Source organism: Hippocampus comes, unplaced genomic scaffold (genome assembly GCF_001891065.2).
Source record: "Hippocampus comes isolate QL1 unplaced genomic scaffold, H_comes_QL1_v1.1 scaffold56, whole genome shotgun sequence".
In the NCBI taxonomy this organism is placed as follows: domain Eukaryota; kingdom Metazoa; phylum Chordata; class Actinopteri; order Syngnathiformes; family Syngnathidae; genus Hippocampus; species Hippocampus comes.
Window position 1 is genome coordinate 364,379 of NW_017842056.1, and position 24,311 is coordinate 388,689.

The window sequence follows — 24,311 nt, forward strand, 5'->3', positions numbered from 1 at the left end:
AAATGAAACATGTTAAGGGAACGTATGCACGTGTTCCGTCCATATGTTAAATAGCTTTTTTTTGTCATCCCCGTTGTAGGTCTATTGTCAATAAAACCTGTTTTTTTTTTCCAATCAAGTCCATATCAAATTTTGTACTGAATCAGTGGGGTACGTTGACGTTTTACCCTCTTTTACATTCAGAGCTTGAGTCCTTTCGCCACTTTTGCAGTGAACGCTGACTCATCAACAGTGTTTGTCGAGAACAAGGGCCGCACCTGAGGATGGGGGGCGGGGGAGGTGGCCGCCTCCGTCGTCGTCGTCGTCGTCCTCCACCCTGCGCCTCCATCACACGGACCCTGACAGCAGGCGGCCATGCACCTCCAACGCCTTCTGCTGGGCTTCCTTTTTGCGCACGCCTCCGCAGATTTGCCCATGTGCAAAGAGGTAAGAGTTTGCTAGTGTTGGGGCGACTTCGATTTTTATTTGTATTTTTATTTTTTTTTCATTTGAAGTTGTGTTGTCCGTGTGTACCTAAACGTCTCATCGTGTTGGTTGGCTGGTTGGTTAGTTGTCAAGTCGTGCGTGAACTCGTAAAAAAAAAAAAAAGATCGAGATTTAAGCTCAGACTTATTTTATAGAGGCAAATGACCCGTTTTCTGTGCAAACTTTTTCGATACTTGTTTATGATTTGTTTCATATGGCAGTGGCCGGTGGAAAGATAGCTGCGCGTCTGTTAGTGCGCGTGGGAAGTGAACATATGCTTCCACAACCGACTCGCTTATCGTCTACGACAGGGGTCCCCAACCTTTTTTGCCCCACGGACCGGTTTAAGTCAGCCAATATTTTCAGGGACGGGCATTTAAGGTGTGGCGAATTAATACAACAAAATAATATCGTATGAGCTGCATGAAAACTGTGGTGTTTTCGAAATATAATAATAAACACAAGGAGCGTCTAATCTGGTCGCAACACTCTTATCGCTATGGTAATGTTTAATGCCTTCAAAATACGATTGACAAATTCAAAGTGCATGAAAATGACGACTCACCACAGCCCCGAGCTTGATTTTCTGCAATCAGACAGTCCCATCTCGGGATAATAGGAGACAATGACACCTCAAGTGTGTGGTTTATGTCCAGTCTACTTCGTAATTTTGTTTTAGTCGCCGTTGCTGCAGAAACTCCCCACCTCACACAGGTAGGATGTCAGAAATAGCAACAGTGCTAATGTGGCGATCTCAGAGTATTCAGCCATAACTTTGATCCAGTTGTTTCGAACGTACTTTTAAGGCCGCTGTCATTTGTGATCTCCAAGCAGCATTTTTACTCATTTTGCGGGCTTCAGTGTTTTGTTTTTGAGCCTCATTGGTCACGTGACCGAGAAGTGTGGCTTGACGTGAGTCAAGCGTGACACAGACGGATGTAAAAGAGAATCCGGTAATTTTTCAAAATAAAACATCTTTCGTGTTCTGAAATAAATAAAACAGAAATAAGGCAAGTTCTTTCTGTGCGGCCCGGTACCAAATGCCCGGCGGACCGGTACCGGTCCGCGGACCGGTGGTTGGGGACCCCTGGTCTACGAGGGTGCTTGTGCACCTCTACGGAAACGACGTACTTCACTCTTTTGTTTTTGGGGGGGGCTACACGTTCATGAGCTGTACACTAGCCGATCTATGTTGGAGAGAGATAAAATACGTATCAATGATAGGATGATGATTCAAATCTAATTATAGTTGAAAAGTACAGACTTTTAATTGTGGTGAAATAAGGGGTGTGTATGTGTGAGTTGATGTATGAGAATGAGTTAGTTGCAAAAATAAGATAAATGTATTTGAGCCTTCTACCCGAATTTTAGCCTTTTCTGTCAATTAAAAATACTATGAAAAGTGTATGAAGAAAAAGAGCAAGCTCATCAAATAGTTTATTTTTTGACTTTAAAAAAAGAAATGTGAGTTTGACCCACATCACGAAAGATGATTAACTGCTTCATGATCAAACGTGGCCTATTCATGTTTTAACATATTTACACAAAGGCCATGTGGGGTTTTGGAATTTGAAAACATGTTCATAGGCCAGGCCTATATTGAATTGATGGTTAAATCAAAGACGCAAAGTTAAAGTTAAGAGAACTAAAATCGCCGAGGTATCCACATTGAGCGGAAAAGACCAATTCCCCAAAAAGTGACGTACAGTACATGAGAAGTGGCATGACACGGAACTGCATTCAGCGCAATTGGTCGACAACATTTTTTCATTCTTTATAAAATGTCGTCCAAGGTGAAACATGCAACAACGCCACCGATGCTATAATTAGATGAAAAGGTTTTCTTAAGCTTGCCCTGCGATTGGCTGGCAAGCAGTTCAGGCTAACTGCCCGAAGACGGCTGACAAGACAATAGACCGGAAGAATACACTTGTGTGCAGAAAGATGGAAGCAATGTTGCCGTAACGGATTGAGAGAATTGCTTGTCTGACCAGACAATTTCCTCTGGCATGAACACACACGCGCACACACACAGATTTTCTAACATGTGTGTGGGAGACCTTGTTAACGGTCTAATGAAACACAGGTTGAAATTGTCATTCCGTGATTGGAAAATTTGACTTCAACGCAACACTGCCCATCACGAAAAGAACACCACACCTGCAGTGAAGCGTTTCGGTAGCAGCATCATACTATTGGGCTGTTTTTTTCTTGTCGCGGTGCGGTCAGTGTTAGCGCAAACCCATCGAGGTTTCTGCTAGAAAGTAAAAATGTCAGGAAAGCCTACTAGAACATCTTAGCATGATATGGGGTGAATCAGAGGCAACGGGTGTGTGCCAACTGCCATTTAACTTGAATTGACATGAAATTGGTGAATTCTCAACAGAGCCACATCTTTTTCTGTCCACCATATTTGTTTGTACTTAACACAATCATCAATTCAACTTTTTGCCGAAAGCTTTTTGGCTTCATTACCTCACCAAGTTTTTTTTTTTTTTTTTAAATGACTACACTGAATATTAACATAACAGCACGGTTTTGAACCTTCTTTATAGGATGCTGTTCAAAATCTGCTACGGTTTTTGTTTCGTTTTTTTTCCCTGTTATGCTGCTCCTGTAGCTTTTTGTTCAAGTGACCTTTTAAAGCGCCTGGCACGTGTCCCATCGGATGCATTTTAACATGAGAGCCGACGCGCTAGGCTCCTCGCCTTCCCTGGCAGCCACAGATGCGCGGGCTCACGGAAAACCCAAGGTCCCGCCCACCGCTGTTGATGCTGTGTTTCGGTTAACCATTAATCCCGCGAGGCTTAGTCGGTCTCATGAGCTTCGGCTCAGGATCCCGCCAGCCAGATAACGGTCTGCTCCTGCTCGAAATGACATTCATGCAGGTGCTCTTGTTGTTGTTTTTTCCAGTCACCTAGTAAGTACTATTAAGGCCCCACGGACAAATAAAAGAGCGAGCTCGGCCGGCCCCCGCTGCCACCGCCGATGTTGACAAAGGGGTTGGAGCGCTGAAGGAGAGGCGTTCGTTTGCACGCCGCCCTCAACAAGGAAGATTAAAATAACATTCGGAACGAGCTCCTTCGCAAATATTAGCCTAATCTCTTATTTGGAAAGAAGGCCGGTCCTCATCTTCAAAGTCAAAACCTGTTTCTTACCTCTGACTTGTACTGTAAAAAATGATTATGCTCACGTTGTCCAGTTTATGAGTCGCGTTTTATGAAATCTAGTTGCTTGAGGATGTGGATAAGTGGTGACGTTGTCAAAAGGGAGTCCTTTTCTACAAAGCCCATTCCAATCAAGTTGGGGCGTTGTGTTACGCAATTAAAAAAAAAAAAAAAACAATACAGAGATTTGCAAATCATGTTCAACCTTGATTGAATTGAATTGACCACAAAGACAACATATTTCATCTTACTCCTGATCAACTTTATTGTCGTCAGCAAATAATCATCCAGTTGGAATTTTAGGTGGCAAAAAAAGATTGAGGAATGCTCATCAAACACCTGTTGCGAACGTCCCACATGTGAGCAGGTGAACTGAGAACGGGCGGCCGCCATGATTGGCTCCAAAAGGAGCTTCCCTCAATTGCATTCGTTCATTCACAAGCAAAAGATAGGCCAAGGGTCACCGCCTCTTTGTCAACAACTGCATGAGAAAATAGACCCGTGAAATATCGGTTGAACGTGATTTGGGGAATCGTTGTATTCTGATTTTACTTACGGTCAACATAATGTCGCAACCTCATTGGAATTGGATTCGTAAGGTGCTTTCTCTTGTGTTCATTGCCATGTTGTTAGTGCAAGTGCAGAGCATCAACAGGGACATGTTTTAAACAATGAAAGCCACAAAAATTCACAGCTCGGGCTCACGCCCAAAATCCTGATTTGCCATCTGTGTTGACTTTTGAATGGAAACCAGTTATGGCTCAAAAAAAAAAAAAAGTTAAAAATCATAGTCTAACTTTTATCCTGTCTGGAGGAAATCAAGGCTTGGATGGCACTGAATATCTTGAATGTCAAGGAAAAGAAGACAGAAGTGATGGCGTTTGGTCCCAGTGACCCTCGTACATCCCATCCTGGGGACTTGGGCCCCCCTGGCTCCTTTTCCTAAGACAAACGTCTCAGACTTGGGTCTTAGACTGGAGACCCGTTGTCAAATCGGGCTTCTTTCATCTTGGGCAACTGGCTAAGGTCAAGCCTCTCCTTTCTCTGGTGAGCACTTTGAAACACAAATTCATGCCTCTGTCACACCCTGACTGGATTACTGTCAGCCATTTTACTTTGGAGTCGGCCTATCCTCCATGAAGCATCTCCAGTTGGTCCAAAATGCCGCCGCTCGCCTCTTGAGCGGTACTCGTAAGAGGGAGCACATCACTCCTACTCTGTCCTCCCTTCGCTGGCTTCCTTTTTTCGAGTTCTTTTGAAGATCCTTTGATTTCTTTTCCAATCTTGAAATTGGTCCCCGGTCCCACCTGACCTCTCTGAGCACCTCCGCACCTGCCCGGTGCCTCGGGTCTGCCAACCAGACACTTCTGAGATGTTTCGAGGACTAAGCTCAGAAGGGATGGAGTCTTTTCCGTTGCCGCTCCCTCTCTTTGTTGAACGTTGCGCAAGCCATCTTTGAAACTCGTCTTCAAACTCGTCATTTTTAGTCTTTGGCTTTTGACTCAGCATGAGACATGATTTTTCCTTTGACTGTTTTTGTGCTTTCTTCTGTCTTTGTTCTGAATATCTTGTTTTCTTATCTGTTGTGGTATGAATTCTTTTTGCTCCACCTACGGCACTTTGTCGACAGTGGCGGTTGTTTTCAAGTGCTCAAGAAATTCAGTTGCATTGACTTGGGAATTTTTTTTTCTTTCTTTTTTAGCAATGTTATATTTGTTCCGATCCGAGTCCGAAAATTCAGATTCAGTGTTCGATTTTCCACGCTCGTTCCGATTAGTGCACAACCCTAGTCGTCACGCGGGCATTCAAATTCATCGCTCGAATCGCCTTGCCAGCGCGTGCGTCTTCCTAGAACGATATGAATAGCCCACCTGTTTGTCCCCCCCCCCCAAACTCCCGCAGTCAGATTATCACTTCGAGTACACCGAGTGCGACGTGCTGGGCTCTCGCTGGAGGGTGGCCCTTCCCAACAAGCCCCAAACCTGCACCGGCCTCCCGGATCCAGTCAAAGGCACTCAGTGCAGTGAGTGTCCAGCTCTGATGTTCTGTCCGCTGAACAAACACGTCGCGGACGTTCATTTTGGTTTCCTTTGGTAGCTTTCTCCTGCAATGAGGGCGAGTTCCTGGACATGAGGACTCAGCTGTGCCGGAAATGCGCGGCCGGCACCCACTCGCTGGGCTCCGGCGTGGCCTTCGACGAGTGGGACCGCCTGCCCGCGGGTTTCGTCACGCTCGGGGTCAACGCCGACAGCTGGGGCGTCCACACCAACTGCTCCAAGTGAGTGCCTTGGGAATATTTACGCCAAGGTCCAAATCCCGTTTTTTTTTTCATGTTTACTGTGGTTTTAAAAAGTCACCGTTTCCACAACAGCAAATGCTGTCCGTTAATGGTGAAGAGAGCCTCATTCTCGACCGGATACGCCATCTTTGATCTGCTCCTTTCTCCAGCTCCACTTGGACACCGATGGGCGATTACGTGGCCTCAAACACGGACGAGTGCACGGCCACGCTGTCGTATTCCGTGGACCTGAAGAAACCGGGGCGCGTGTCCTTTGACTATTCCTATTCCGACAGCAGCATCTACTTTGAGTTCTTTGTAAGCGGACCAGCGTGCAGCTCGGTCTCATTCTGTCCGTTTGATGTCAGCCTTTGGCAAACATTTCCATTGTGAGATTCGCCTTAGCACGTCCGTTCTTGAAACGGTTTCTGTCCCCGTCAGGTCCAAAATGACCAATGTCAGTCCACGGACTCCACCAGCCGCTGGATGAAGATCTCTGAGAGTGACTGGAGCCAGCACGAGGTCTGGACTCTTTGCAAAGCGTATCCGGGGGGTCGATCGCCATCTTATCCTCGAAAGGCACCTTATGAATCTCAGCGATTGGCGTCGTCACGGTGTATGATTTCGCTGTCGCTTGCTACAGGTCCAGCTGAACAAAGGCAACAACGTTTTGTTCTGGAGAACCACCGCCTACACTCTTCGGGGCCGGGCGGACAAAGCCGTGCTGTTGCGAAACATTGCCGTCTCCGGTACGTCACTCAAATCGGAGGACGAGTTCGCCAGCAACTTTTGCGATGAATGGTGGAAGAGTATTTCGTAGTTCACATTGCTGGCATAGATAAAGGAGCAAAGACGCATTTCTTTGTAGTACAGTGAACCCTCGCTAGAATACGATTCGCCTTTCAGGGCTTTGCGATTTTTCACAGATTTCTTTGGGTGAATTTTTTTTTTTTTTTTTTTTTTTTTTAAATAGTGCATTGTGTTCTGAATCCTGATTGGCTAAGGGACTGGAGACCAACGTCAACAGTCTCTGTACAGCTTGCCAAATTGACGTTTGCAACAAAAGCAGGTTTTGGTCTTTGATTTTATTCTACACGACCGGATTATATTGTCCAATAATTGTAAACCTAATGAAGCTGACTGTAAGTGTCGTTATTCAAAATAATGCCCCTTTCTACGTGATGGTAAAATGACAAAGCTTCCACATTTATTTCGGTTCTTGTGCTCCCTGCTGTTATTTTTGAGGGTCGCATTGAGTGGCAGGAAGTCGATTCGGAGTGACGCCCGTTTGACGAAAGAGATGAAAGAGTTTCGATTTCTTCTCATGACTCCTAAATTCCTGTTGAGAAGGCGAAACGGGACGAGGCCATGACTAATGTGTGTTTTGTGTTGTCGGTATGTTGTACGTTGTGTCATTGGATATTTTGGTCAGAGTTTTTCACCCCAAAATATGGTGGTCATTCGCAATGATGGATGTGTGGGCGATCAAAGCTGTTGAACATTGGTCAACTCATCAAGTTTTTCTAAACTCGCTAAACTCGGAAGAAAACCTTTTGGAGCGGTTACATTGCTGAATACTTCAATGATTTTGCCTATTGCGAGTTCTATTTGGACCCCCGCCCCCCACCTGCGATAAACGAGGGCTCACTGTAAACAAATAATTGTTCCAAAAAAAATAAAAAAGGGGATGATCGCTTGTGTTCGGTGTCAAATCTCCACGATGTGGGCTTGCCCCCTTTCTCTCCAGGGGTGGCCTACACATCGGAGTGCTTCCACTGCAAGCCGGGCACCCACAGCGCCAAGCCAGGATCCGCCCGCTGCGCCCCCTGCCCCGCCGATACCTACTCCAACAAGGGGGCCACCGCTTGCCATCCGTGCGAGCCTGATGAATACGCAAGTACGCTCCAAACACTCAGCTTGCATTTCATATCAGGAGTTCTCAAAGCGACGACCCCTTACCGGGGAGAATTTTTGCTAAGGACCACGTGGGCCCCCTCAATGCCATGGCAATCGTTGACTTTTTGAACCCCTGAAACGAAACAGTTTTGTCCTGTTTTATAAACTAAGGGCAATGTCGATCATTCAACTTCTTTTGGAAATTGCCAGTGGAGGCGGGCGCCATAGAAAATATCGCGTAGGGCGCCGCAGTGGCTCGTTCCGGGTCTGAGCTGATGATTATTCAAATAATTGATTCAGCTATCAATTGTTGTGTTGATTAATCAATGAGTCAGATAAAAAAAAAATCCTTTCCAGTAATTAAAAAAAAAACAAACCAAAAAAAAAAAAACAGGACTTTAATTCTAATTATCGTGCAGAAATTGCACAAATAACAATGAAGATTCAATGACCGGCCTGTAACTTGTCAGAAAAAGGGCAAAAAATGTTGGTCGTTGTTTTCCAAAGTACGAGCAGGTTTATTTTGATTCAACACAAAGATAATCTGTCTCCTTTCATGGAGGACTACCGAAATACATCCATTTTCAAATCCGCTTATCTCAATGAGGGCTGCAGGCGTGAACCCTAAACCGGTTGTCAGCCCCTCGCAGGGCACACATTGACCAACAGCCATCCACACTCACACCGCGGGACAATTTGGAGTGTTCAATCAGCCTGCCATGCATGTGTTTGGAATGTGGGAGGAAACCGGAGTACCCGGCGCCGGAATCGAACCCCGCACCCCCGCAATGTGTGGCCGACATGATGACCAGTCAACCACCGTGCCGCCCTGAGCCGTTGTTCCCTTTGGCGTTTTTGCAGAGGCTTCATCGGGAAGCTGCAAAGTGAGACCGGCGTGCACAAGCACAGACTACTTCTACACGCACACGCCCTGTGATGCTCACGGAAAGGTACACTCGTCATTTACAAACTTAGCTCCGCAGCCCACTGAGGCCCACTTACGGAGAAAGATCTGAGGTCGGGATGGACGCCAGCTCGATCTACCTAACCTGACCAAATGCCACAAGTTATGCCAAGAAGCATCGTTGCACATTCGTTTTCTTTCGGCTGAACTATTTGATGAGTCGTTTGCATGTATGCCGTGTGCCTCAGACGCAGCTGATGTACAAATGGATTGAGCCAAAAATCTGCAGCGAGACCGCCAAGGGGTCTGTGAAGCTGCCCGCGTCGGGAGAGAAGCAAACGTGTCCACCGTGCAACCCGGGGTTTTTTGTGAGCAACACCTCGGCCACCTGCCAAGCTTGCGCTGACAATTTCTACTCAAATGGAACAGGTGGACACTCCTTTTCTTCCTCATTAGATGATTGGGTGAATAGACACACAGATCCATCCATACATACCAGAGCTAGCTTGCAATCTGACTAGCAAGACAGAAGGATGGATGAACTGGCGGCGTTAGCTAGCTAGCTAGCTAGTTGGATCGATAAAGAGAGCTAGATCCATCGATAGCTAGATCCATACTGGACTGGCTTAAAGTGATCTTCACATTTGATTGACAGTCTGTGAAAAGTGCCCCGTCGGGACAGAAGCGGTGGTTGGGTTGGAGTACAAATGGTGGAACACGCTGCCCAGCAACATGAAGAGTTCTGTCCTACGGACAGATTTGGATGACTCTGTGCACCGCACTGGTGAGTGAACGCATCGAATCATATATGGAGGAAAAAAAAACAAAGAGACTAGGGCGGGGGTCGGCAACACGCGGCTCCAGAGTCGCATGCGGCTCTTTAGCGACATCTAGTGGCTCCCTGGAGCTTTATTAAACATTTTTGAAAATGGAAAAAGATTTTGATCGTCGGCTAATATAGCTCAAATAGATAGAGATACATGTTGCAGCTCCGAAAAAGGAGAGCTGTGGTGTTGTTTTTTTTTCAAACGTACACTTTATTTATGCTTTTAACAGTCTCGACAAACACAGACACGTCTGCGTCCGACTCCGCGCCTTCTCTCTTCTCGTTCGACTCGAAAGGCGTTCAAAGACAGCCTCCGAAAAATGGAAATTCATGATCAATGACACTAAGAAAAGCAAAAATAATGCACCAAAACAAAAAAATCAAGCGAGGAAATCACAAAATAAATTCTATGGGGGCGTTTGTGAACACACAACAAAGGAATGAATAACAAACAATTCTGAGACAGTCCAGTCTCCTACATACAGTACATACAGCATGTGTTTCCTTCATTGTAAGTTTTATAGTAAGCTTTTATTTTTTTGTGGCTCCCGACCTATTTGTTTTTTGTTTTTTTTTTTTTTTGCCCTATATGGCTCTTTCAACATTTTGGGTTGCCGCCCCCTGGACTAGGGCTACAGGTGATATCTCAGATTTTTGTTGTTGTTGTTCTTTGCCATCATGATAGCGTGGGAGGTGGCCGGAGAGTATGTGTACACAACTCCCAGCGACCGAGACTCTGACTACCTCATGCTCACACTCACTGTCCCGGGATACAGGTGAGCTTCCGCCGGGTGGCATCGTTTTGTTTATGTTCCTCCGGGCGGCTTGTATGTGGGGAAAGTCAAATCTTTGTGTGTTTGACCTACTTGGCTACTAAATGTGATTCTGATCTTTGCAGGCTGCCAAAGTCTTTGGCCAAAGACGGCAAGTCGAGTGAACTGTCTCGCATCAGCTTCGTCTTTGAGACCTCGTGTTCGGCAGACTGCGTCTTCTTATTCATGGCGGTACGATGTCACAAACAGATGGTTAAAAAAACAATGGTGGCCGTTTTACGCAGCGACGTTTGGCTTGACAGGGTTTCAATCGGTGGAACAACAAGGCGGTGGAGCAGTGGAAGGGCACCCACGGGAAGCAGTCCTACTCGTACCTCATTCAGAGCAACGCCACCGTCAGCTTCACTTGGACTTTTCAGCGAACAGACAACTCCACAGCGGTCAGGATTTGATGAATCACTTTCTTGACCTCATAAGGCAGGGATTCAGAAACGGAGTCAAATGCAGTGGGGGGGGGTGGGGGGGGGGATGATCAAGGGATAGGAAATGACACGTACACGCAAGCTTGCCCATATGTGATGCTGGTTGCTAAGTGACAGAAAAGGAAGTAGCCTGATGCATTTTCGCACTGGTTTGGATGTCAAGTCAGCTGCGTTTCGGTCACATGGATTTGTGCTTGTTACAACAGAAACCCCTGCCCCCCCCCCCCCAAAAAAAATAAAAAAGTGGGGTCAATCTGGTTCTAATAGCAGGGCAGGATCTGCGAGTGTTTAAGCTTGTCCCAGAACTTGTGAAATGAATGGAATGAAACTGTGCCCCCCCCCACCCCTCTCAGGAGAAACGGTTCAGCACCGACGCGGCGAAGATCTTCTCCATTCACATCAGCAATGTTCTGGGGGGCGTGGCCTCCAAATGCCGACAGTGCGCCGTCACATCTCGCCCCGGCGACAACTCGGCCTGCGTGCCCTGCCCGCCGGGCCATCGCTTGGTCAGCGAGAAGGGAGCCGAGGGAACGTGCCGGCGCTGCCCGCCCAACTCCATCGTCGCCGCCGAGTGGCCGAGCGGCGAGCCGGCCTGCCTTGCGTGCGGCGTAAACACCAAGAACAACCAGGTTCGGGTTTTGCTTCTCCCCCGTTGTGAACATGACAGCGCCACCGCCAAGTGGTGCAACTTATTTTCCAAACTTGATGAACTGTACAGACAAGGAATCGCACCGCGCAACATCCATCCGCGCCATTTCTGTCGTGGTGAGGAGAATAGAAAATGGAAAAGGTGGCGATTGAGCTGGAGCCGAGTGGCGGGACACGCTCGACTCTCCACTGGCCAATCGCAGCGCACAGAGAGACACATTCATTTCCCTTTTAAACTCGGCAAAAGAAAAAAAAAAAGCGCCTCAACAAAATTTGACCCGATTGTGATCCTGCAAACATATCAGATCTATTTTTTGATCTTCCGTTCTTCCCCAGGCATACACGGCCTGCCTCAGTGATTGCACGGCCAAAGTGCAGACGACATCCGGCGCGTTCCTGCACTACGACTTCTCCCCTCTGTCGAACGTCACCTCCTTCCAAAGCGGGCCGCGCTTCACCAGCAAAGGCCTGCGCTACTACCATCACTTTAGCGTGGCCCTGTGCGGCAAAGAGGTGAGGCGCCGCACCCGTGCGCTTCCTGGGTGTGCCCTCGGTGCCCTTTTGGCCGTTCCGTATCCGTCCCGCTTCACGCGTTGTCTTCTGGGCTTTGCAGGGCCCGGCGACCTGCGTGGACAACGTGACGGAGCACGGCCAAGCGGTCCGAGGTCAGGTGTGCCAGTCCCTGGTGGTTCCCTCGGACATCAGGAATGAGAACGTGGTGGCGTCGCAGCCCATCGTGATTGGCGACACTCTCGTTGGTATGCGCTCATGTGCTTTTGAGTGAAGTCGAAAGGGCGGGGGGGTGGGGGGGGGAACACACCGTCTTCACCTCACTTTCCAAAAATGCAGCATGAGGACGCTGCCGTGTATGTCGCTGCTTTACAGCTTGAAAAAAAGTACCGATTGCTACTTTCATTTTCGCCATTTCATGACATTTTTGACTCCCATTTTACACAGTAAACCGAACAACGCAACCAAAAATATGAACAATTGACGCCCCCTCTACAAATGCAATTCTAATAAATTAAACCGTACATATGTAGTGCTCTTCTGCACATTCCTACTTTGCTGATTTTGTTCTTCGAAACGATTCTTTTCTTTGTCACAGAATGACACAAAAGCAATACTTGGCTTTGTTCTGACACAAAAGCCCTGTCTGATATTCAAAGTACTGCTTTGTGTAATCTTAGTGCAAAAAAAAAAAAAAAAAAACTGCTGAAGTGAGTTGAGGAGCTTCACGTTGTGCTTTCCCGCCATGTTGTGGGGGGGGGGGGTTGGCCTGGGAGCATCTATAACGCCCAGATTTTCATTTCGTCATGAATTTCATATTGTTTCAAACTCACCCTACGACACTCCCCTTTGAAAATAAATGGGCTGCAGATGACTTGAAATGTGAGAAAAAAAAAACACATCTGAAGTCAACGTGTGGCAGAGAAGATAGATCCACACGTGGCAAAGACTTGACTTAATTTATGCTTATAGCCCAGGCTCAACTGAGCTCCTCCCTGGCGTGCAGCGGTCGTGTCGGTGTTTTCATTCACCCCATTTCATTTTCAAGCCGGGAATTCTCCTTCTCACGCTTGCTCTTTGTTGAAGGCGTCAGTACGGACACGGCCCTGGCGAACATCTCCTCTCCGCCGTGGCTCTTCCCCCCCACGTCTGGCCTACCGGATGTTATCTTCTATTACAAGTAAGTTCTAGGCGCCCCTTGAACACTGCGCATTGAAGTCACGTTGGTGAGCCCCGCTATACTGTTTACAAAAGTGTGAGGGTGTGTCCCCAGTTTTGTGAGGGAACGGGCACGCACTCGTAATCCTCCCGTGATTGATGGCGAAGCGTCCCCGGGACCCTTGAAATACGCCATACATCAAGTCATTCACGTTCTTTGCCGTGGCTACTGTAATGCCTCTGATCCAGTGTGGTGCTTGGTTTGTTCGGGGTGAAAATCAAAAAATCCGAAGTGACTTTGTCGTCTTTCTCAGGTCCACTGAGACAACGCAAGCGTGTAAAGGAGGCCGCTCAGCCACCATCAGGCTTAGATGCGAGCCGGCCATGAGCGCCGTTGACCACATCACGCTGCCCAGGTATCACTTGAAGTGGTCCAACTTTCACTCGTTCAAGCAGGGTTTGGTGGGTTTTTATGTAGAATTGGGTGATTCTACCATTTTGTAGTGGATAGCTCTACTTTAAAAATGGGCAAAAGGAGGGATGGAATCCTTTGAAGGCAGCTTTTTATTTTCCCCATGTCTGCACCTCCGAATGAATGAATGAAAACGCACCTTCTTCCCGGTCACACAAAACACTTCCTGGTTTCCTTAGCCAATCAGATAATATCAACATAAACTTGTTTAAGCAATGATTAAACGGAATATAACCTAGGTAATTGTAACACAAAAGAATATAATGCTCAAATATAAAATGAAAATAATAATACAACATAAGCTTACGTCCAGTTCATTCATTTGGCTTTATTGCTCAGGAGAAAAACAACTTTTTAAAGCAATGGGTTGTTTTTTTTTTTTTTGTGACTTACATAATTCAATGCCTTTCTCAGCTGATGAGCAGTGCTTTTATATTTCTATAAACCGTATATCGATATCGATATCGATATATATTGCTCTCAGTGTTTGCGGCAGAGCTTGGTCCCTATTGCCTGCAAATAGCGGTGGGGGTGAGCTTTCTGTAACGCCCTACAATGCCGGTAGATGGTGCCAAAGCCATGGCTAATTGTTGTCAACGGTTCGTGTCTAGAAAGAGCTAAGTTTAGCATGGCTTCCGCAAATGTTGAGCCAAGGCAACTAACTCTACTGCTCTTGTATTGAAGAGATTTCACCTCAAATCCAAAAAGCTTCTTCAGTTCTTAATTCGAGTTGTGGAGTCCCCTCTATTTTTGCCGCGGTGGGTGTGTTGCGGTGGTGCGGTGCGATCGGCATGCTAACCACAATGAACAACAACAACAACAACACGCTATTGTTAACCACACCCGGGGAAGACACGTGCCGCGGTATAAATAGAGGGACTCCACACCTAGAATTTAGAAGTGAAGAAGCCTTCAGGATTAAAGGTGGAATGTCTTCCAAAAACTAAAAATAAATAATAAATAGTTGCTTTGAAATCTACCTTTGCGCATGACCTGGACGACTGGGACTCTACTTTTAGCCTGGGCTGTGGACTCTTCGGCCCGATAAAATAATGAAATAAAATCATCTGTAAGCCATTTAGTTGACGTGTTAGGTAAATTGGTTGGAACAGATATTTAAGTGTCTAGTGTTTTGGGATCATAGCTTACGGTTGAAATATTTTCAGGGCGGCGTCAAGTTAGTCACGACAGGGTTTGGGCCCTATCGCCTGCCGAGAGCAGGTGTGTTTCTTTACTGCATTTCAAATACTATCTGTGGAAAAGTTGATACAGCCGTTTTTATCTGCAGCTCAAAGAAAAAAAATCTCATATGCTGCTTTATCGCTCAAAAGACGTTTTGTATTGCAGTTTGTAGGTGTATTTTTATTCTACTCATGTGTTGTTGTTTTAACAATCTGCTGTCGCGCTGAAATTTCTCCTCTGAAGAAGTATAAAAGGATGGTCTTATCTCAGTTGATGTTATCGTGTCTCAATGGTGGGGGAGAAAAAAACAACAAATAAAGCAAATTCCTGAAAGAAAAAAAAACTCAAAGCACAACCTGTTTGGAATAATGTTATTGTCATTTGCTTTTCCGCAAAGCAAATGGGGGGGGGGGGGTCTGAGTAAAATTTGGAAATCAGATGGTAAAAGGTTGGGAGACTTTGATTTGAAGGCCATGTAGCTCCGCCCTATTTTGACCAAATACTATCAACCTCCAACAAATCTCCCTGTTTGGTTTCTCTTCGACAGTAACTGTTCGGAGGGGACGTGCGATGGCTGCTCTTTCCACTTCCTTTGGCAGAGTCAGCATGCGTGTCCGCTGTGCACCAAACATAATTACAGAGAGATTGTCAGCGCTTGTGAACAAGGAATACAGGTAGGACAAAGGCCTGCCCGTTCATTTCTCAGGAATACAAACTGGGCCGTGGAATTTGAGATCGAAAAGCCCCTCCGGTGTCCGACCGATGGCCCAAATGTTTTTACAAACACGTCACGGCGACATTTCACGATCAATTGCATTTTGGGGCGTGGAACTCAAAAGTCAAGTAAGTCTCAACAGGCGAATTAAGCCCAACTTTCAAATACAAACCAAAACGGGTAGAGGCACATTTCAAGAATTTGGAAAAAAAAAAAAAGTGATTTAAAAGGGAAGTCAACTGAGACGTTTTCTCTGCAAATAATGTACAGTTGTGGAATATGAGTGAAGAAACAAGATCCCCTGCCCCCCATTTTTTTCCATCTCACGGGGGCGGCCATTTTGCCACTTGCTGTCGACTGAAAATGGCCTCACGCTTGCTCGCGCGGGGCTCAGGGGACGGCCAATCGCGCCTCGCCTTTTTTCTGAGTTTGGTCAAGTGATGTTTGCAAGCCGAGCAGTCAAATTGAAATCCCATGTCTCTAAATTTCATGGGAATGAACAAGCCTTCCCTCATGAGAACAAGCGCAACCGAAAATGGATGGAGGGTTGCCCTTCCTCATGAGAACAAGCGCAACCGAAAATGGATGGAGGCAATGCTGATGTGAGCTTCAGATACAAATAGTTGACCAAGTGTGCGTGTGTGTGCGTGTGCGTGTTATTTTGGTTCTGTGGTTTGTCAGAGGACGACGTACGTCTGGCAGCAGCCGTTGCGGTGTGCCGGAGGAGAGGCTCTCCCAGCCCAGACTGTCAGCGCTTGTGTGAGTCTGGATTTTTGGCTCAAGTTTGGTGTTTCCACGGGAACGGTGGCCGCCGCTCTGCTCGTCACCCTCATCTGTTACTTCTGGAAGAAGACGCGCAAGTGAGACAACTTGTTTTGACTTTGACATGGTATTGGTGGAGACTCTCAGGAGTACCTTAAGAGCATGTATTCACCTGTCGGGGTCCGCACAGCAAATAAAGCTACTCTCGGCCGAATTTGACCCAGATTCCGACAAATGGTAGTCTTCTATAGCAGGGGTCCCCCAACCAACAGTCCGTGGACCAATACCGGGCCGTGGCCCATTTGGTACCGGCCCCCTCGAATGTCAACCGTGTGATGAAGATGACCAATTAATACCAAAGTCGAATATATCTGGCCATTCAGGGATGAAACGCTGTTTGAGAACAGCCGTGCAAAAAGTACTGACACATGAACGTGTGCATTTCAAAGTTGACAGAAAGTCAAAGTCATTCTGTACATTTTAGGTTCCTTCTGAAATTTCACTCCGGAGTTTCTCAAGCGGTATTAAGGTGTGATTTGTGCTCCTTCTTCTTCTTCTTCCCCTCCAGATTGGAGTACAAGTACTCCAAGCTGATGATGAGCTCCGGGGGCAAAGAGTGCGAGCTGCCCGCCGCTGACAGCTGCGCCATCATGGAGGGAGAGGACGCCGAGGACGACCTCATCCATATCACTCACAAATCCTTCTTGACCAAAATGAAAGCATACTCGCGTGAGGTCAGTCAGTCAATCCCCCCGACATGTAGTCACTCGCATGCTGGGTGGGTGACGCCTTGCTTCAATCTTTCTCTTCTGATTCGATTAGAGGACATCCGACGGATTCGATTCGGTGCCCCTGAAGTCGTCATCTAGCCGCCTCCTGCACAAAGAGGAGGGCGATTCCGATGAGGCGTAAACGCAAAGGGTTGACGGAAGCACTTTTGGCGAATGCTTTTCTTACTGTCCATGGAGGGAGCGGCGTGTACTGCTGCGTCTTCAGGCTACAGGAAGCATCCGAGTTCATGCGAGACTGAAGCTTTCCAAAAGATATGTGTAGCCATCAAAATGTGAGCACCTGGAATGAAGCCTTGTTTGTCTCGAGGGCTGCAACGCTGGACAGTGACCCGTCCGTATGGAATGGAACAATATGAAAACAGCGGGAAAGGAATCAGAAATACAATTGATAGAACATTGAATATTGTACAATAATAATATAATTCCCATTACAGTTGGACTGGGAGTTGTGTAAGTTTGCTTTTTTGATTGTCTTTTTGTCCTTTGTAATTGGCTAAGCCGTTTTGTATTTGGCAACCTACATGTATGTCATGATGTATGATTTGACAATATGTCAAATGGATCGTATTTCGCTTTGAGGGCAAATGTTGCTCCTGATATTTTCATTTGAAACCTTCTTGTGCCTTCTACTTTCCCAATAAAATCCCATCAAAATGGTGGTATCTATTTTGTTGCGTACTGTATATAAGTCATTCTAGAATTCAAAGATATTTTCAGCAACCGTGACATTTCCAATAACTCGACACAAACTACATCCGCCCTTGAAGCCAAATGGCCAACTTTTACAATGCATTTTAGTGGAGTGGTGTGTGTGTGTTTTGTTGCGTTGGAATGGATCGATTGCATTCCCATTAATTTAAATGACAAAGGTTTAAGTGAGATCGGTGATTTGAATTTCAAGCACAGTCATGGAACCAATTCGAGTCGTAAATCAACTCACTGCGGTATCTCGGCATTGAAATGCGGTTTCTTCGATCTCCCGCAATCAGCGTGACAATTGAACGCAGCGCGAGTTTCGGTCACGTTCGGCCTGCGTTTGTTCTCGCGAGCTTTGGCGCCGCGTTGCAAGTGGGGCAGAGTTGCGACTGGAGGCGTCGAAAACAACGTGAACGTTTTAGGACTGTACGTGCAATCAAACGGGGATTTTGCAACATTTCGCAAGAGGACAAGGCGAACTTTCAAGTTGTCGCACGGTCAGGAGGAAATAAAGAAAGCCCGCTTAGAGTGTGGTTTCGTAAGTTTTGGGGAAGTTGAAGTCCGGCTGCAGACGGGACGAAAGTGAGTCGACTTGGTCAGTCCGGTGGTCGGCAGCAATGTCGCAGAAAGAGAGACCCAAGTTTTACCTGCAGGAAGTCAACAAAGCCATATGGGAAGTCCCGGAGCGCTATCAGAACTTGTCTCCGGTCGGCTCCGGCGCGTACGGATCCGTTTGGTAAACAACTTTATGCTGCTTTTAGTGTACTACCCAACTTTTGCTGCCCCCCCCCCCCACTCCCACTCCTCCGCCGCCCATTCATTTCGACGAGGCCTAAGTTCGCCGTGCTAAAGCTCGTTAGCACGTCTTCACAGATAGCATTAGTTATCAGAAAACTTTTACCTTCAATGAAACGCTGACCATGCTCGCGCACATATATATATCTATCTAGATAGATAGATATAGATATATATGCGCGCTCAAACAACTTGACGCAGTAAGAATTGTAACGTTGAACGTTGTTTTATTGCAATGATGACGTAGGTTGGCGTCACATAGCCTGACTCGCGGACGCTGTGATGCCCTGATTATAAAGTGCTCCGAATTTATTCAAATGCGCATTCTGCGGGCTGAAATAGCTTTAATACAGCGCAAGAATGATATTGTGGTCAGGTACAGGGTATTGACAAACAATGGACGGCTGGTTGCCTGCCAGTCAGTGCCAGGGCACGTACAGTCGCGAGAAAAACTCAATTGAACTGTATTTATAGAGCACTTTAAAACAACCACCGCTGTATACAAAGTGCTGTACATGGAGCATGTATACACCAATAAACAATCAAACAATTTAAAAAAAAAAAGGATGTGAACCATTTGGAATGACCTGGATTTCTGCATGAATTGGTCATAAAAAAGTGTTCTCATCTTCATCTAAGTCACTACAGAAGATAAACAGTCTGCTTGAACTAATACCACATAAACAATTACATGTTCCCATGTATTTTTATTGAACACACCCTGTAAACATTGTAACAACTAGTTGACCCACCTTTGGCAGGGGAAGAAACACACTTAAGCATGGAAAGGAGATGCAAACTCTGCACAAGATGGCCAGAGCTGAGCTTGACTGTGACCCAGATGTTACTAATCCACTGTGATGTTTTCAAAACCAAAAGAATTAATTGATCATTTTCTCCTCAATCAAAGGAAATGTAATTACTTGCCTCATTATTATGATTGCATTTATTAATCTCAGACTTCAATATTGTGCATTGTGGTTTCACACAATCTGGTCGGTTAGCTCGCGGAAGCGGTGACGTTTTTAGTGTGTAGACAGTGACCTGACGTTTCCTGCTGATCTTGCTCGGGGTTTTTTTTTTTTTTTCTCACCTGGTGTGCCTTCTGCAAATGATTGTCAAGGGCAGTGCGCTAATGTTTGTTTTCCGACAGTTCTGCTTACGACGTGAAGAGCGGCCTAAAATTGGCGGTAAAGAAGCTATCCAGACCCTTTCAGTCCATCATCCATGCCAAGCGCACCTACAGGGAGCTCCGCTTGTTGAAGCACATGAAGCATGAAAACGTGAGTCCGCTGCTTTGACTTTCCTCACCGTATATGTTGTAAGCCCGGGTGATGGATTGATTTCTGCGGAACTTTGAGCATGTGAACGTTGGAAGACAAAAAGCTTAAACCATATCGTACAATTTGAAAGGTTTTTTTCTAATATCCCTCAAAAAACTCATTTTGAATACAGCAATCCCTCCTCCAACGAGACAGTTATGTTTCAGACCACGCCCACCATAAGTGAAATCCATACTATAGATATTGGAGCTGCCAACTTTGTAGAATGCTTAAACTCGCACCGCTACTTGTTACTGATATTAAGCACAAAAAAAACTCACGAGTCACATTGCTCAAACGGGTTGAAAATGAGGACAAATATGTTGTTAGCCAAAAGCTAATGACTACAGGCTAACCTCATTCACCGCAAGCCTTAATAGATTCGTATCAGCGAGTAAGAACAAGGACAGCGACACAATGTGACGCTTCATTGCCAGATTATTACGTCCAGTAACGTGCAGACAGCAACTGTGTCTACTAATAAGAGTGTCGTTCATCAGAGAATCGCCTGACACTTTCAGGCACATTGTCATTATTGTTTCGACGCTTGCCGGAATACGCAAATCCGCAGTGGCTCTTTGAAGTAGAGCTAAAGGCGAGTACTTTTTTTTTTTTTTTTTTCTTTTAAGAGTCGTTTGGTAATGTTATGATCACATGGTGTTATTTTTCGTATGTGTTCCCATGAAATGACATCATAGAGCAACATGATCACACTTGTCCAAAACGTTTCTACCTCCTCCCAACCTTACTTCTCTGCCTATTGCCATGTCTCATTGATTGGAATTCTGGTGGGGGGTGCTCGCATGTCAACAGAGGGGCAAGCACCGAGAAAGTTGTCGATGGAGGAATAAGATGAGCCCCAAATACTTCCTGCACGTCGTGCCACATTCATGCATCTTCGCAGTCTTGCCTTTCATTGTGTTTGTATGAGCCGCAAAATGGGACTCTTGACACTGACATTTTTTTAATGCAAATCCACTGAATTTGAGCCTAATTTTGTGACCAAAACCTGAGATTTTATTTTGAGGCCATATCGACCAGCCTTACTTCCCTCCCTGTTTGCCTTGTGTTGTTGATTTGTTTGGACGCTTGTATTTGCAGGTGATTGGCCTCCTGGACGTTTTCAGCCCTGCCACTTCTCTGAAGGAATTCTCAGATGTGTAAGCTGTTCATTTTTTTCCCCCCCTCATAATTTACCAAGAGTACCTAAGTGTCTCAATGACACATCTCTGCCGTAATCAACCAACCAAGGATTCGAGCTTTGCATGAATTTGGCGGTGACTTGAATTGAGTTGTGAATTTGCCATTGAAAATGACTGAATTTTTTTTCATTCGAGTCAGAGCATAATGTCGTCAGAGAGGAACGTTGGTATGGCGCTCACGTCGCCGTGCGAGTGACGTATCAACGCGGGGAGCGCACGTGCGTGAATTACGTACGCACCGTTAAGCTAACGCCTCGTAGCAGTTGCGCGTGTATGGGAACGTTTGGCCGGCTAATGAGTAAGCAATCAGTCAGCGAAATGTAGCCTAAAAAGTGGATCAGCGCTTCACTGTTGGCCATTCGAGCAACAAACGAAAAGAAGCTTGCCAAAGCTGGATGCCGGACCTGAGGGCCAAACGGACGTATCGCTAGCTAAAACGAGGCGAGTACAACACAACGGGGATAGATTTCAAAAACGGAACCAAAGAGGACAAAACACATTCTGAGTTCTGCCGATGGCGACGGTATGGTGTCGGATCCTCTGAATTACAGTGCTGTTAGGGCGGGCTGCAGGGGGTGGGAGGGACTGTCCATCATAGCTTTTAGCTTAGCTAGCATCCTGCTGTTGCCCACCTCCTCCAGAGAGTCCAGGGAGCAGCCCGGTCTCTTTCTGTCCCGGTGTAGGCTACACCCGGATTGTTTTATCTACCTACTTAAACAAACATCTTTGTATTTTATAAAGACAATATCACATACACACTGTAGCTGTTTCTAAATACGTCACACCAGGAAGTGGCGACAGCGCCGACTTTGGGCCGAAGCGCCAGCCTCAAATTGTCCGGGAGGTCAAAAAAATTGTCTTAACTGGAGAAGAGACATTTGTCTGAACGGATGAAATCTAAAACCAATATGAAAAGGTGATGACCGCTACATGTAGTGCGATCGCAACCGGGTCCAGCAGAATGTAGGGCAGATTCACCCTTTAAAACCCTCCAGTTCTATACCATTGCAAGAAACATGCCGGAAAAATATGTCGATACAAAAAGGCATCCGTGTGTGCGTTGTCTCATGGCAACCATGTTGTGCCCTGCTTTGACATCTCCCTCCAAAATGAATTGAGCTCATAACCGACGGCAGCCAGCGTTAGCACTGATCGAAACCTTGATTTTTTTTTTTTTCTTTTTTAACGACGACAGACCGTCAAATTGGTAATTGGCCCTGCCCTCAAACTCATCTTTGCATTGCAGTCAAGAATAAATGACTTGATTTTTGAACATTAAATATCCACCCAGTAGAAGAAAAACCTAAACATGCGCCGAAGACTTGCCGTCATTTCCAATAACAACCCAGGCGAAACTTAGCTCCTCTGTCAAAGAAAAACAGCTTTCGATCACGATGTGTCACTCTGAACTACTTCCTTGACACCGATTCCTGCTTCCCTGTTCGCTTTAGTGCCGTTTTGTGGCATCATATGACATTACAGAAAGAGTATTTGACGACTTTTTAAGCAAATCGATGATGATAGGTCCCACAGATAAAAAGAAAAAAAAAATGCATATAGGGGGTAGTTCACCGGAAGTGTTGATCCTTCGGGCATTTTGAGCCACGCATGCCACCGAACATGTCTTTTAAGACACGCTTTCAGATCGAAAGCAATGAAATCGACGATGGCTCCTTTAAAAGATGGCCTGTGCAGTTAATCAAGGTCTTATGACTGCGGCCGCATGTTCTGCTAAGAGTTAAATGGGCATGCAGGAGTTGTCGGGTCTCTTCTGCAAGCGCTAAAAATAGCCTGCCTGGGGCGAGGCTTTTCACAGAATCCGCCATGAGAAGCTTTCTATAGGTGACGGGGAGCTCTCGAAATGTCCTTCATTTCCAGTCTGGCGCAGCCGAGTGTTGCGCCGCTCAATGAATTAATCGACTGTATGAATAGATCATGTTCAGGTCATATGAAACGATCTACCCGTTGTGTCTTTAACGCAGCATATTTGCATCAGGTGCTATATTACAATACAATACATGCTGATTTATTTTTTTGATTTATATAGCGCTTTCACCATCGTCATCCTTGACCCACTATATATTATTTATATATTTATTTAGTGATGGCTTTTTTTTTTTTTTTTTAAATTGCTATAATTTATATATTTGGAATATTTCACAGTATCTTCACCTGTAATGTAGCATCTCGACACATTTGATTTAGGACGTTGATTTATGGGGTACTTAATGATTAGTTTTGCATCATTTTGTCTATTTGTTGACATTCCTTTTGTGTGAGAAAGAGCAGCCTGCAAACCAGTTTGGGGCATTTTGTCCAAGCATTCATTCAATCTGTCTTTCATCGCCACAGGTACCTCGTAACTCATTTAATGGGCGCGGCCCTCAACAACATTGTGAAATGTCAAAAGCTGACAGACGACCACGTGCAGTTCCTCATATATCAGATCCTCAGAGGCTTGAAGGTGAGTTTCCCCTCGTTCGTTTTATAATCCTCGGCAGCGGTGAATTGAACTCGAGCGGCCCTGCGCATTAATGGACATCATCTCCGTTGTGTCTCCCCGCAGTACATCCACTCGGCGGACATCATTCACAGAGTGAGTGCAACGACTTTGCCCCAAATTCAGTCCGGGACGTTCTCCCGTCGCATGAGTGACTAATATTAAAGGACATAAATGGTAGCCTCGTACAACTAATCTTTTTTTTTTTTTTTCTTCTCAGGATCTGAAACCCAGCAACCTGGCCGTCAATGAGGATTGTGAGCTGAAGGTGCGTTATCGCGCAGCAATAATCTGAATGAAGCAAAAGGCAAATCCGTGTGTGTAATGAGCCCCCCCCCCCCCCCCCCCCCCCCCCCCCCGACTTGGCCTCACAGATTTTGGACTTCGGCTTGGCGCGGCACACCAACGACGAGATGACCGGCTACGTGGCCACGCGCTGGTACCGCGCCCCCGAGATCATGCTGAACTGGATGCATTACAACATGACCGGTAGGGACGCCATCAAACATCCACGTCGTAAAATACGGAATGACGATTTATCACGGCGCTGTATCGATACTCTAACAAATGTGACGTTGAGCGGCTAGCCTTTTTTTTTTTTATTTTTTTGAGTTAGGTCGAATAATTTTGAGAAATCTTAATTGCGATGTTTTTTTTTTCCACTTCTCAATATTGTGATTGCAACAAAATATGCACTTTTTTTTTTTTTTCCCAGGGTTTTCCCCCATGATTTTTTTGGGGGGGGGGGAATCTCCATGACACAAAAT

At 46.0% G+C, this 24,311-nt stretch overlaps 2 protein-coding genes and 1 long non-coding RNA gene across 4 annotated transcripts in view; 2 read left to right on the forward strand and 1 right to left on the reverse strand.

The window, feature by feature from the left end:
* The first annotated feature begins 127 nt into the window (after nucleotides 1–127).
* elapor1 (endosome-lysosome associated apoptosis and autophagy regulator 1) lies at nucleotides 128–17,685 on the forward strand. Its single transcript, XM_019860803.1, has 22 exons — nucleotides 128–426; nucleotides 5,535–5,655; nucleotides 5,730–5,910; nucleotides 6,081–6,228; nucleotides 6,352–6,432; nucleotides 6,554–6,659; nucleotides 7,658–7,807; nucleotides 8,668–8,756; nucleotides 8,959–9,139; nucleotides 9,366–9,494; nucleotides 10,222–10,312; nucleotides 10,435–10,540; nucleotides 10,612–10,749; nucleotides 11,145–11,420; nucleotides 11,776–11,952; nucleotides 12,053–12,197; nucleotides 13,036–13,129; nucleotides 13,422–13,523; nucleotides 15,309–15,435; nucleotides 16,158–16,336; nucleotides 16,807–16,972; nucleotides 17,061–17,685. Exons 1-22 carry the CDS (start codon nucleotides 355–357, stop codon nucleotides 17,148–17,150), a joined length of 2,949 nt encoding a protein of 982 aa, XP_019716362.1. The 5' UTR covers nucleotides 128–354; the 3' UTR covers nucleotides 17,151–17,685.
* LOC109510478 (uncharacterized) lies at nucleotides 15,272–16,807 on the reverse strand. The gene is made up of 3 exons (XR_002167129.1): nucleotides 16,392–16,807; nucleotides 16,170–16,318; nucleotides 15,272–15,378 (listed from the first exon to the last, which is right to left on the reverse strand). It is a non-coding gene; the product is annotated as an uncharacterized LOC109510478 (long non-coding RNA).
* A 372-nt stretch (nucleotides 17,686–18,057) lies between the features above and the next one.
* The window catches only part of mapk14a (mitogen-activated protein kinase 14a), a 36,188-nt gene continuing 29,934 nt past the window's right edge, over nucleotides 18,058–24,311 (forward strand). The window contains exons 1-7 of one of the 2 annotated variants that reach the window (XM_019860806.1): nucleotides 18,058–18,461; nucleotides 19,674–19,803; nucleotides 20,944–21,002; nucleotides 23,397–23,508; nucleotides 23,611–23,640; nucleotides 23,765–23,812; nucleotides 23,919–24,033. In XM_019860806.1, the coding sequence (XP_019716365.1) occupies nucleotides 18,343–18,461; nucleotides 19,674–19,803; nucleotides 20,944–21,002; nucleotides 23,397–23,508; nucleotides 23,611–23,640; nucleotides 23,765–23,812; nucleotides 23,919–24,033 (613 nt within the window). In that variant the 5' untranslated portion in view covers nucleotides 18,058–18,342. The remainder of the gene's footprint in view (nucleotides 18,462–19,673; nucleotides 19,804–20,943; nucleotides 21,003–23,396; nucleotides 23,509–23,610; nucleotides 23,641–23,764; nucleotides 23,813–23,918; nucleotides 24,034–24,311) is intronic. The other variant, XM_019860805.1, reaches the window with a different exon arrangement.